Source organism: Ranitomeya imitator, chromosome 2, assembly GCF_032444005.1.
Source record: "Ranitomeya imitator isolate aRanImi1 chromosome 2, aRanImi1.pri, whole genome shotgun sequence".
NCBI lineage: Eukaryota > Metazoa > Chordata > Amphibia > Anura > Dendrobatidae > Ranitomeya > Ranitomeya imitator.
This window is the reverse complement of record NC_091283.1, coordinates 763553986-763566315: the sequence shown is the minus strand read 5'-3', so window position 1 is coordinate 763566315 and position 12330 is coordinate 763553986. Positions and strand designations below refer to the sequence as shown.

Genomic DNA, 12330 nt, shown 5'->3' with positions numbered 1-12330 from the left:
TACTTAGGCCATAGTCGCGGATTTTGGCATGCTCGCCCAATCATCTAATATGCATAGAGACCTTCCAACTCTACTGAGACAACATCCAATGTCCAACTACCAACCTTTTTTTTTTTTTAGGCGAGAGGAGGGAATGATCCTATGGAAGACAGAGAGAGATAGCTGCTTGCCATAAGATTGGCTGAGCCATTATTCATCTGACAGGTATTATATACAGTACAAACCAAAAGTTTGGACACACCTTCTCATTTAAAGATTTTTCTGTATTTTCATGACTATGAAAATTGTACATTCACACTGAAGGCATCAAAACTATGAATTAAAACATGTGGAATTATATACTTAAAAGTGTGAAACAACTGAAAATATGTCTTATATTCTAGGTTCTTCAAAGTAGCCACCTTTTGCTTTGATGACTGCTTTGCACACTCTTGGTATTCTCTTGATGAGCTTCAAGAGGTAATCACTGGAAATGGTTTTCACTTCACAGGTGTGCCGTGTCAGGTTTAATAAGTGGGATTTCTTGCCTTATAAATGGGGTTGGGACCATCAGTTGTGTTGTGCAGAAGTCTGGTGGATACACAGCTGATAGTCCTACTGAATAAACTTTTAGAATTTGTATTATGGCAAGAAAAAAGCAGCTAAGTAAAGAAAAGCGAGTGGCCATCCTTACTTTAAGAAATGAAGGTCAGTCAGTCCAAAAAATTGGGAAAACTTTGAAAGTGTCCCCAAGTGCAGTGGCAAAAACCATCAAGCGCTACAAAGAAACTGGCTCACATGAGGACAACCCCAGGAAAGGAAGACCAAGAGTCACCTCTGCTTCTGAGGATAAGTTTATCCGAGTCACCAGCCTCAGAAATTGCAGGTTAACAGCAGCTCAGATTAGAGATCAAGTCAATGCCACACAGAGTTCTAGCAGCAGACACATCTCTACAACAACTGTTAAGAGGAGACTTTGTGCAGCCAGCCTTCATGGTAAAATAGCTACTAGGAAATCACTACTAAGGACCGGCAACAAGCAGAAGAGACTTGTTTGGGCTAAAGAACACAAGGAATGGACATTAGACCAGTGGAAATCTGTGCTTTGGTCTGATGAGTCCAAATTTGAGATCTTTGGTTCCAACCACCATGTCTTTGCGACGCAGAAAAGGTAAACGGATGGACTCTACATGCCTGGATCCCACCGTGAGGCATGGAGGAGGAGGTGTGATGGTGTGGGGGTGCTGTGCTGGTGACACTGTTGGGGATTTATTCAAAATTGAAGGCATACTGAACCAGCATGGCTACCACAGCATCTTGCAGCGGCATGCTATTCCATCCAGTTTGCGTTTAGTTGGACCATCATTTATTTTTCAACAGGACAATGACCCCAAACACACCTCCAGGCTGTGTAAGGGCTATTTGACCAAGAAGAAGAGTGATGGGGTGCTACGCCAGATGACCTGGCTTCCACAGTCACCAGACCTGAACCCAATCAAGATGGTTTGGGGTGAGCTGGACCGCAGAGTGAAGGCAAAACGGCCAACAAGTGCTAAGCATCTCTGGGAACTCCTTCAAGTTTGTTGGAAGATCATTTCCGGTGACTACCTCTTGAAGCTCATCAAGAGAATGCCAAGAGGGTGCAAAGCAGTCATCAAAGCAAAAGGTGGCTACTTTGAACAACCTAGAATATTAGACATAATTTCAGTTGTTTCACACTATTTTGTTAAGTATATAATTCCTCATGTGTTAATTCATAGTTTTGATGCCTTCAGTGTGAATGTACAATTTTCATAGTCATGAAAATACAGAAAAATCTTTAAATGAGAAGAAGATGTGTCTAAACTTTTGGTCTGTACTGTATGTAAGAGGCCCCTTAGTTGTGGAAGAACACTTTAAGTAGACCTGCAGCTCAAAACCTGGAAGGGAGGAACAACGCTCCTGCACAAAACCTGGGAAGGAGAACTGAACTGCAGCACAAAAAGAAATAGGAAGGCGGACAAAGCGTCATCTTGATTTTCTGATGAGAAAAGTGTATTTCTACAGCTGCCCATACACATTCTTCCAATCCCCCCATCATATGTTAACGTCTGGCTCATAAAAACTGACAATCATCATTCAGATGCAGTTTGGAATGAAAAATGCATCAGTAAAAATGGTGACATCATGTCAACAGTATAAGGCTATATCCAACAGTAGTGTTACCTGTGAAAATTAATCAAATCCCAAATGACTTATAACAAGGGGAGAGTCATTGTCCTTTTTTTCACTTAGTTTCATAAATAAGCCCTTGTGCCAAATGTGTTATAAACGAAAATAAATATTAAAATAATCAGATTTCAGCCACTATTGTTCCAGTGTTACGTAGAAGAAGAACATGGGGATCTGTGTTGTTTTGATGAGCCTCCATCCCTCTTCCTTTACTGTAATCTATGATAGAAGTGCATGCTAAACATCCTCCTTTCACCAAGATCAGCTAGTTATAAATATAAATGCCTTTATAAATGTTTGCATGAAGATCCTATCAATTGATGTTTACCGTAGTGTCGGACATGTAGCTGCCGTAGTAGGACCTTTGGAGAAAGAGGGCACAGGCTTGGTTAGTCCCATTAGCTTTGCTGCTGAGTAGCAAGAATCGGTGCAGAACTCTCCAAAAAAGCTGTACAGAAGAACGCAAACACCAAGTCTACCAGTCATGGGTAAAAAATCCACATTATTTATTGCCCCTTCTCTTTTATTTATACCACTGTTGATGTTGTATATAGAATAAAAATGTAGTGTTCTAGTGAATACAACTTTGGCTTTGCTACAGCAAACAGACATTGAGTAACAGGTTTAGTTGCCCAGTTAAATAAGCTCCATTACAGCAACGTTCCGCCACATTTTAGTGGTTTGGATGCTACACTTACTTGGGCAGCTCAAATATTTTTCTTTGTCAGAAATACATTGTCAGAGGTCCAGAACGCAGGCATTCAATAGCAGTACCTGTCAATGATTAACTACTATCAGCTGCTATATTGTTGGCCAGCCTCTCCCTACTAGAAATGTCAGGGAAAACGTTCTTCGCTTCATTCTGAATTAAACATAAGAAATGGTTCTGGGTGAACTTTACTCACCTAAAACGATTATTCAGATTACATTTGTAACATGGATGGGATTTGTGGTGTGTAGTGAATAAACTTTAACAGCAAGTGTTTAGGTAAATATTGTATCCTGACAAGAGCGGGTAAGGCATATGTGCATGATATTGTTTGCGTAATGAATCACATAAGCGATGGTATATTCAGCTGGCCATACACATTTAATGTATATTATCAATCCCCCAAGCCCAGTCAGGCATCTACTGTGTATAGGGGGCCTCCTGACTCTTCCCTGACAGCAGATGTTGAGTCCCATGAGGACATACCTGCACATATGTACGGGCTAGGAAAGATAGGCACTCATAATAATCAGTGGGGAAAATGTGCACCAAAAAACGCATATTTTTGCCTCTGCATTTTTCCTGACAAAAGATGCAGAAATTTCTGCACCAAATACATAACGTGTGTGCATACAGTGGGGAAAATAAGTATCTGCTGATTTTGCAAGTTTTCCCGTTAGAATTTCTTATGTTAATGGGGTTTTTACAGGGATATACCGTATTTCCCGGCGTATAAGACGACTTTTTGACCCCTAAAAATTGTCCCAAAAGTCGGGGGTCGTCTTATACGCCAGGTACGGCGTGTGCAGGGAGCGATCCTGGATGTCGGCGTTTGGTTCCCAGGGTCTGGAGGAGAGGAGACTCTCCTTCAGGCCCTGGGATCCATATTCATGTAAAAAATAAAGAATAAAAATAAAAAACATTGATATACTCACCCTCGGACGGCCCCTGGATCACAGCGCTGCTAGCGTCTACCTCTGTTCCTGAGAATGCAGTGAGTGAAGGACCTTCGATGACGTCGCGGTCAGGTGACCGGTCACCTGACCGCTCATGTGACCGTGACGTCATCGAAGGTCCTTCACTCACTGCATTCTCAGGAACGGAGGCAGACGCTAGCAGCGCTGTGATCCAGGGGCCGTCCGAGGGTGAGTATATCCATGTTTTTTATTGTTTATTTTTTACATGAATATGGATCCCAGGGCCTAAAGGAGAGTCTCCTCTCCTCCAGACCCTGGGAACCACACGCCGTATAAGATGACTGGGTGTATAAGATGACCCCCGTCTTATACGGCGGGCATATCCCAAATTCCATATTTTATATGGAAACGTTGGGGGTTGTCTTATACGCCCAGTCGTCTTATACGCCAGAAAAAAACGGTATGTCTTATTGGTTTGGGTGAAGGTTTAGTACTGTCATAGCAGTGAGGCGGGGGAGGGAGGTCCTCGAAGTCAGTGGAAAGGGGGACTGCGGATTGTAGGGGGGGGGGGATCTCTATTGGTCCTGGACTCCCCCTGAGTGGATCCCGTGTGGATGTAGTACATCATTCCGTGGAACGGATGATTAAGGGATTTGGATTTGGTTGGTTTGGCCGGGTTGGTCACTATCTGCCTCCGAGCTGGTGCTTAGTTGCTGGGGGTAAGACTAAGCCTGAAGGCCAAGGAAAAAGAAATGTGCATATCGGTAGTGCTTAATTTGTGGCTTCGAGGACCACCCCCTATATGTTAATAAAAGGCTGCTGTGGCCATTTAATCTAAAATTTGGTCTAATGTCATTCTTTGGGATTTTTCAACTCAATCTCTTTTAGGTCAGGTGGCTTGTTCTAAAGAAGGGAGTGGGGGAATGTTTAAATGTCCAGAGGCGGTTATGAGTCAAGTGTACCCCTCACGTCACGTAATTTTTATCCTAGGTATACTTCAACTGCGAAAAACAAAATCTAAAAAAAAATTAAAAAAAAAAAAAAAAATCACATTCATGGAGGCTTTAGATCTACAATAACCTCTCAGCCTCATCTGCATGTAAACTAAAATGCTAATTTTTCAGTTATGGAGGAACGTACATGGAAAGCTATTGCTGGACTTGTCATTGACAAATAAACATGCATATATACAGTGGGGCAAAAAAGTATTTAGTCAGTCAGCAATAGTGCAAGTTCCACCACTTAATAAGATGAGAGGCGTCTGTAATTTACATCATAGGTAGACCTCAACTATGGGAGACAAACTGAGAAAAAAAAATCCAGAAAATCACATTGTCTGTTTTTTTTAACAATTTATTTGCATATTATGGTGGAAAATAAGTATTTGGTCAGAAACAAACAATCAAGATTTCTGGCTCTCACAGACCTGTAACTTCTTCTTTAAGAGTCTCCTCTTTCCTCCACTCATTACCTGTAGTAATGGCACCTGTTTAAACTTGTTATCAGTATAAAAAGACACCTGTGCACACCCTCAAACAGTCTGACTCCAAACTCTACTATGGTGAAGGCCAAAGAGCTGTTAAAGGACACCAGAAACAAAATTGTAGCACTGCACCAGGCTGGGAAGACTGAATCTGCAATAGCCAACCAGCTTGGAGTGAAGAAATCAACAGTGGGAGCAATAATTAGAAAATGGAAGACATACAAGACCACTGATAATCTCCCTCGATCTGGGGCTCCACGCAAAATCCCACCCCGTGGGGTCAGAATGATCACAAGAACGGTGAGCAAAAATCCCAGAACCACGCAGGGGGACCTAGTGAATGAACTGCAGAGAGCTGGGACCAATGTAACAAGGCCTACCATAAGTAACACACTACGCCACCATGGACTCAGATCCTGCAGTGCCAGACCTGTCCCACTGCTTAAGCCAGTACATGTCCGGGCCCGTCTGAAGTTTGCTAGAGAGCATTTGGATGATCCAGAGGAGTTTTGGGAGAATGTCCTATGGTCTGATGAAACCAAACTGGAACTGTTTGGTAGAAACACAACTTGTCGTGTTTGGAGGAAAAAGAATACTGAGTTGCATCCATCAAACACCATACCTACTGTAAAGCATGGTGGTGGAAACATCATGCTTTGGGGCTGTTTCTCTGCAAAGGGGCCAGGACGACTGATCCGGGTACATGAAAGAATGAATGGGGCCATGTATCGTGAGATTTTGAGTGCAAACCTCCTTCCATCAGCAAGGGCATTGAAGATGAAATGTGGCTGGGTCTTTCAACATGACAATGATCCAAAGCACACCGCCAGGGCAACGAAGGAGTGGCTTCATAAGAAGCATTTCAAGGTCCTGGAGTGGCCTAGCCAGTCTCCAGATCTCAACCCTATAGAAAACCTTTGGAGGGAGTTGAAAGTCCGTGTTGTCAAGCGAAAAGCCAAAAACATCACTGCTCTAGAGGAGATCTGCATGGAGGAATGGGCCAACATACCAACAACAGTGTGTGGCAACCTTGTGAAGACTTACAGAAAACGTTTGACCTCTGTCATTGCCAACAAAGGATATATTACAAAGTATTGAGATGAAATTTTGTTTCTGACCAAATACTTATTTTCCACCATAATATGCAAATAAATTGTTAAAAAAACAGACAATGTGATTTTCTGGATTTTTTTTTCTCAGTTTGTCTCCCATAGTTGAGGTCTACCTATGATGTAAATTACAGATGCCTCTCATCTTTTTAAGTGGTGGAACTTGCACTATTGCTGACTGACTAAATACTTTTTTGCCTCACTGTATATATAGTTTTGAGGGGGTGAAATCCTGCTGACAGATTTAATTTAAGTTTCATGAACTCAAATATCTGTGTAATACAGACCTGTGATAAAGTTCATCAGATCCCAATGGGCGCACATTGTATCTAGACCATTTGCTTGACCCTTAACGTTTTCATGACACATTGTCATATAAGTGTCCTACAAATACTCTTACCTCACTAAGCCTGCAGCATTCATCCATATATTCGTCCAGGCTGTCACTTGTTGGACATCTTTTTAATTGATGCAAATTCTGGATATCTTCAAAAGTGTCTTTATAAAAGTCACCCATGGCTTTCGCTTCCTCCTCCATTGTGGAAGAAAGCTCTGTATTAAACAAAGCAATGGCTGAAGGTTCATTTTCCTCATTACATGGAGGTAAGTCTAGCTCTTCCTCTTGGCAGTCAATAAAATCTTCTACACTATTTTCATTCTCGTCACCATGTTCTTTACTAAGGTCCGTGTGGTCTTTAAATTTCTTTACATTTGAAAGGAATGTATGGGTCACATCTACAGTTGCTCCTCCATCACTTATTTCCATGTGACCCACAGTGGGTGAGGATGATGCACTAAGCACCCCAGAATCACAGGATGAATCCCGGCTATGCATCACAAAACTCTTCTCAGAACCTTTGGGAGTAGAAGGTGAGTTTGCCCCACTTGGCATCTCAACCCCAGAATCCTCTGACTCAAACTTGTACATCCTCTTGAACTGCTGAAGAGGGTCACGCACTGGTAGTTCACATATATCATCTTCTTTAGCTGGAACATCAGACGGACAATCTGAAGCCGCATCTGTGTGATCAAACCGATCTCCATTCAAACTGTGAGCACTTATAGAGTCATTTTCATATTCATCTATTAGTTTCTTCATGTGGGTCAGCACTACTTCCCCTTCAGTTGAGACACTTTTCTTTCCTGTGGAAACAGAAAAAGATGTAAAATACTGAAACGCACATTAAAACAATGGAAAGAAAATTATTTGCAGAGCATCCTATTTTTGTTACTTTTAAGTTAGTTTACACTGTAATTAGAATTATTTAGCAATTTAAGGATAATTTACAAACAAAAAAATTACTTTCTTTAGGTTCCCTGTGTAGCGGACCAGTACAAAACACCTTTACCAGTGTTTACCAATCACTCCACATTTCAACTTTAGGGTGTTTGTAGTGTAATTTTTTTTTTTACATAATTATGGACATATTTATATAGAATCCCTTTCAGTCCTGGACCGTTTTAGCCTATAAAATCAAAAGATTATCTTAGTTTTTGCTTTGCCACGTATTGACAAAACAGATTTTTGCTCCTCTATTTTCATATTCTCTTCATGGTTATAGAAAATCCAAATATGTATGTATAATATATATATATATATATATATATATACACACATACACACACTTGCAAAAATATTCATCCCCTTGGCTTTTTACTTTTTACCTATTTTGTCACATTACAACCAGTGATTAAATATTTTTGCAATCCAATTTGTGTGTGATGCACCAGCACTAAATTGTCTAAGTTGGTGAAGTGAAGTGAGAAAAATATAGACCTAAATGACATTTATTGGGTCAAATAACTAAAAATTGGCATGTGCACATGTATTCTTTCCTTTTGCTATGAAGCCCTTACAAATGCAAGCTATTACCTTCATAAGTCACATGCTTAGTAAAATGAAGTCCACCTGTGTGCAATCTTAAGTGTCACATGGTCTGTTAGTACATACACACCTTTTCTGAAAGGCTGCAACACAATAAAAGAAATCATCCACGACTAGGACAACCCCTTCTTAATCGAAAATGGTTGCCCCCCCCCCCCCAAAAAAAAATAAACCTTATACTCACCTCTTGTGGTTACTCTCCTCGGGGGTCTCGTGCGGTGTTGTGACACGTGATGCCGGCGCCCAATCAAACATGAATAGGATGTCCAGGATCAGCTGCAGCCCAGACTTCCTCTTCATGATCAAGACGGAAACGGGGCCTGCATGGAAGGCGAATATAGGTTTTATTTTTTTTTACCATGGGCACAGCGGATTTGGTTTTCCATAGGTTTACATGGTACTGTAAACGTGATGGAAAACTGCCACGAATATGCAGCGGCCAGTCCACTGCGGATCCGCAGCCAAATCCACACCGTGTGCATATAGCCCAATTCTAACCCTAACTGCAACCCTAACCCTAGTTCTAACCTTAACCCTAGTGGAAAAATACAAATAAATATATTTTATTTCATTATTTTCCCTACTTATGGGGGTGATAAGGGGGGGCATTATTTACAATTTTTTTATTTTGATCACTGTGATATAACCTATCACTGTGATCAAAATGTACCTGTAATGAATCTTCCAGCCGGCAGATTCGGCGGGCGCACTGCGCATGCGCCTGCCATTTTGGAAGATGGCGGCACCTATCCTAGATGCCGGATGGACATCGGGAGGGACCCCGGGACTCCAGAGGTATGGGGGGTTGGATCGGACAGCGGGGGGGGGGGGGGGGCGCTGGACAGGACGGAGAGGAGGGGAGAGGAAGGCAGCTTAGCACAAAACGGAGGGGAGGAAAGACTGACAGCGGCGGCAGATTGCCGCTGTCACTCGGTGGAGGGGGCAGATCGCGATTTCTAGCCATGGCCGATGGTATTTCAGCATCGGCCATGGCTGGATTGTAATATTTAACCAAGTTTCATAGGTGAAATATTACAAATTGCTCTGAATGGCTGTTTCACTTTCAACAGCCAATCAGAGCGATCGTAGCCACGTGGGGGCAAAGCCACTCCCCTGGGATGAAGTACCACTGAAATTGGAGTTAAGCCTTTCACCCGATCTGCAGGGGCGTGATCCCTCCATGACGCCACATAGGCATCAAAGGTCAGATTGGCACCGACTTTCATGACGCCTACGTGGCGTCACAGGTCAGGAAGGGGTTAAGGAGGTTGTGTGGGTGTAACTCATGTGCTGATAAAAGGTCAAGCTGAATTATGATCATGTAGACAGATACACATTGAGTATGCATAAATCCCATTCGCTGAACATCCCCAATCAAAGTGCTCTCTTTCAGCTAAGTTGACTCAACACTTTGAGCGGTGTAGTAAGTTTCTTCCATAATTCCTTGACCCTGGTATTGTCGAAGCTTCTTGGGAAAGAGGGAGATACCCCCTACTGACACTCTTACCATCCCTTACCTTTTTTCCACCAGCGCGACCACCCGAACCCCTTCTCCCAATTAAGACAGAGACAAGAGTTTCTTTGGAATTATGTAGGCCACAGCAGCCTGTTTATTAAACAAAAACAACGGTTAACAATTAATGTAAAAGCATATATTTCAAAACTAGGGGAAGTCCTTGGAGCCCAAAAGAATCTGGTGATTTTAACCATACCGCGAACATAACTCAAACCATATTTTACTCCCAGCCGTTGTAAGCCTGGCTCGGGAGCACCAAAAACCCCGCAAGAGGGTTCACTGTTCGCGGTAAAAACATGAGATCCGACCACCCCTGCCGGGATTCCCCACCACCAATCACCAGATCCAAAACATAATAAACTTCAGAACAGAGGAGCCATATACCTATGGACCCCCCAAACCAATTTCCACCAACTCCAAGGACTCCCCCCAACCGCCCAGGCCGCAATGACCCAAAAAGAACCATGTGCATACTAAAACCACCCGCTCACCGCGAGTAATTTACACCCACAGAACCACAAACCAAAAAGGGAGGGATGCTTTCAGTGCTGGTGAGCGGGAACTGACCGGCCCCCGCCCCCTGACACTTCCCTAACCCTCTCTTCAACTATCTCCCCCGCCCCCTATACTGTTAACCCTTTCAGCCCCACCCCCTCCTCTCCAACCCATTGTCATGCTGGCCTTCGCTTAGCCGTGGGGGGGAGGGGGCGGCTCGCTCCGGCCTGTCCTTGACCCTGGTATTGTCGAAGCTTCTTGGGAAAGAGGGAGATACCCCCTACTGACACTCTTACCATCCCTTACCTTTTTTCCCCCAGCGCGACCACCCGAACCCCTTCTCCCAATTAAGACAGAGACAAGAGTTTCTTTGGAATTATGTAGGCCACAGCAGCCTGTTTATTAAACAAAAACAACGGTTAACAATTAATGTAAAAGCATACATTTCAAAACTAGGGGAAGTCCTTGGAGCCCAAAAGAATCTGGTGATTTTAACCATACCGCGAACATAACTCAAACCATATTTTACTCCCAGCCGTTGTAAGCCTGGCTCGGGAGCACCAAAAACCCCGCAAAAGGGTTCACTGTTCGCGGTAAAAACATGAGATCCGACCACCCCTGCCGGAACTCCCCACCACCAATCACCAGATCCAAAACATAATAAACTTCAGAACAGAGGAGCCATATACCTATGGACCCCCCAAACCAATTTCCACCAACTCCAAGGACTCCCCCCAACCGCCACAACGAGAGGCCTTTGAAAACCTTAAAGGCCCGAGACCCCACCCGACCGAAAAGCTATGGCCTTCTCAATGCCCTCCTGTAACCCGAGAGCCCAAAAATCCATTCCTACAGCATTCAAATGCACGCCGTCCGCCAACCAATACTCCCCATTTCCAGATTCCAATTCAAAATATCTGACCGCCGCACCCCCATTCCTAACCACAAAGGCAGACACCGCCCTGTTCACCTTTATGCGGGCCTTATCAATTTTTTGCAAAGACCGCATGTGCTTCCACCGTTTCCGCGGCACGATTTCGGACCAGACGACAGTCAATCCCGGGTACAAAACCCACAAACGTAAACAGTCCTGTTTGATGTCTCTAACCAACTCCCGAAAAGGTCGGACCCCAAGATCGTTACCCCCCACGTGCAAAACCAAAACGTCGGGAGCTCTGTCCAGTCTCACACTGTTCTGGATTTCCCGCAACACACGATTCCAGGCCATACCCCGAAAACCGAGCCACCGGATGACTGCGATGCTTCGATCAAATCCGAGTTGCCTGCCCTCCGTCCGAACGTCGGCTCGCAGAGCTCGCCAGTGCACGTACGAGTGTCCAAGAATCCACACCAATAAACCTTGGTGACCTGGAAAACAAACACAAACTTAACAACTGTCCCCTACTGCAGCAAAACGCTCCATAAAGCCTATAAAACCCCATCGACCACCCCCTGTGGCCGCACATAACTTCTAAAGCAGTTGGAGCGCCACCTACCGATCCTACGAATGGCGGAATCCTCCAATCCCCCAATTGCCGCTTCAGTTGCGGCACCTATCCGGAAGGAGTGAGGGGCGAAACAAGCCCCATCCAACCCCACCGAGGAAATCGCCTTTTTGAAAACCGCCGTGAACTGGTATCGAGACAAGCAGGAATCATCCTGGTGACATAACAATGCCCCATCCCGCTTAGGCTGCAGGCCCCAAAAGTTGCTAAGGCAAGAGACTGGACACATAACGGACCCCGCAACTGAGCCCACCACAATTCTGCTGCCCCACCCCTCCTGATCCGACTTTGACCTTCGCAACCATAACTCCACCTGGCCCCCAGCCAACAATACGTCCCTGGCCAATAAACCCCCCGGCCCTTTTTTGTTTGGTGCCACCAACTCTCCTACTCTAAAGGCCCCAAAAAAAGGCCAATGAAAAGGCCAGCCGAAATAAACAAAGCTCAAAAAACGAAGAACACAGTGATGACAATGCTTCGCCCAATTTTTCCAAAACATTAAAAGACACCGACCTCCTAGA

At 44.1% G+C, this 12330-nt stretch overlaps 1 protein-coding gene across 1 annotated transcript in view; it reads right to left on the bottom strand.

The window, feature by feature from the left end:
- The window catches only part of LOC138665686 (uncharacterized), a 97448-nt gene that overhangs the window by 61283 nt on the left and 23835 nt on the right, over window positions 1-12330 (bottom strand). The window contains exon 2 of the mRNA XM_069753400.1: window positions 6809-7551. Coding sequence (XP_069609501.1) covers window positions 6809-7551 — 743 coding nt within the window. The remainder of the gene's footprint in view (window positions 1-6808; window positions 7552-12330) is intronic.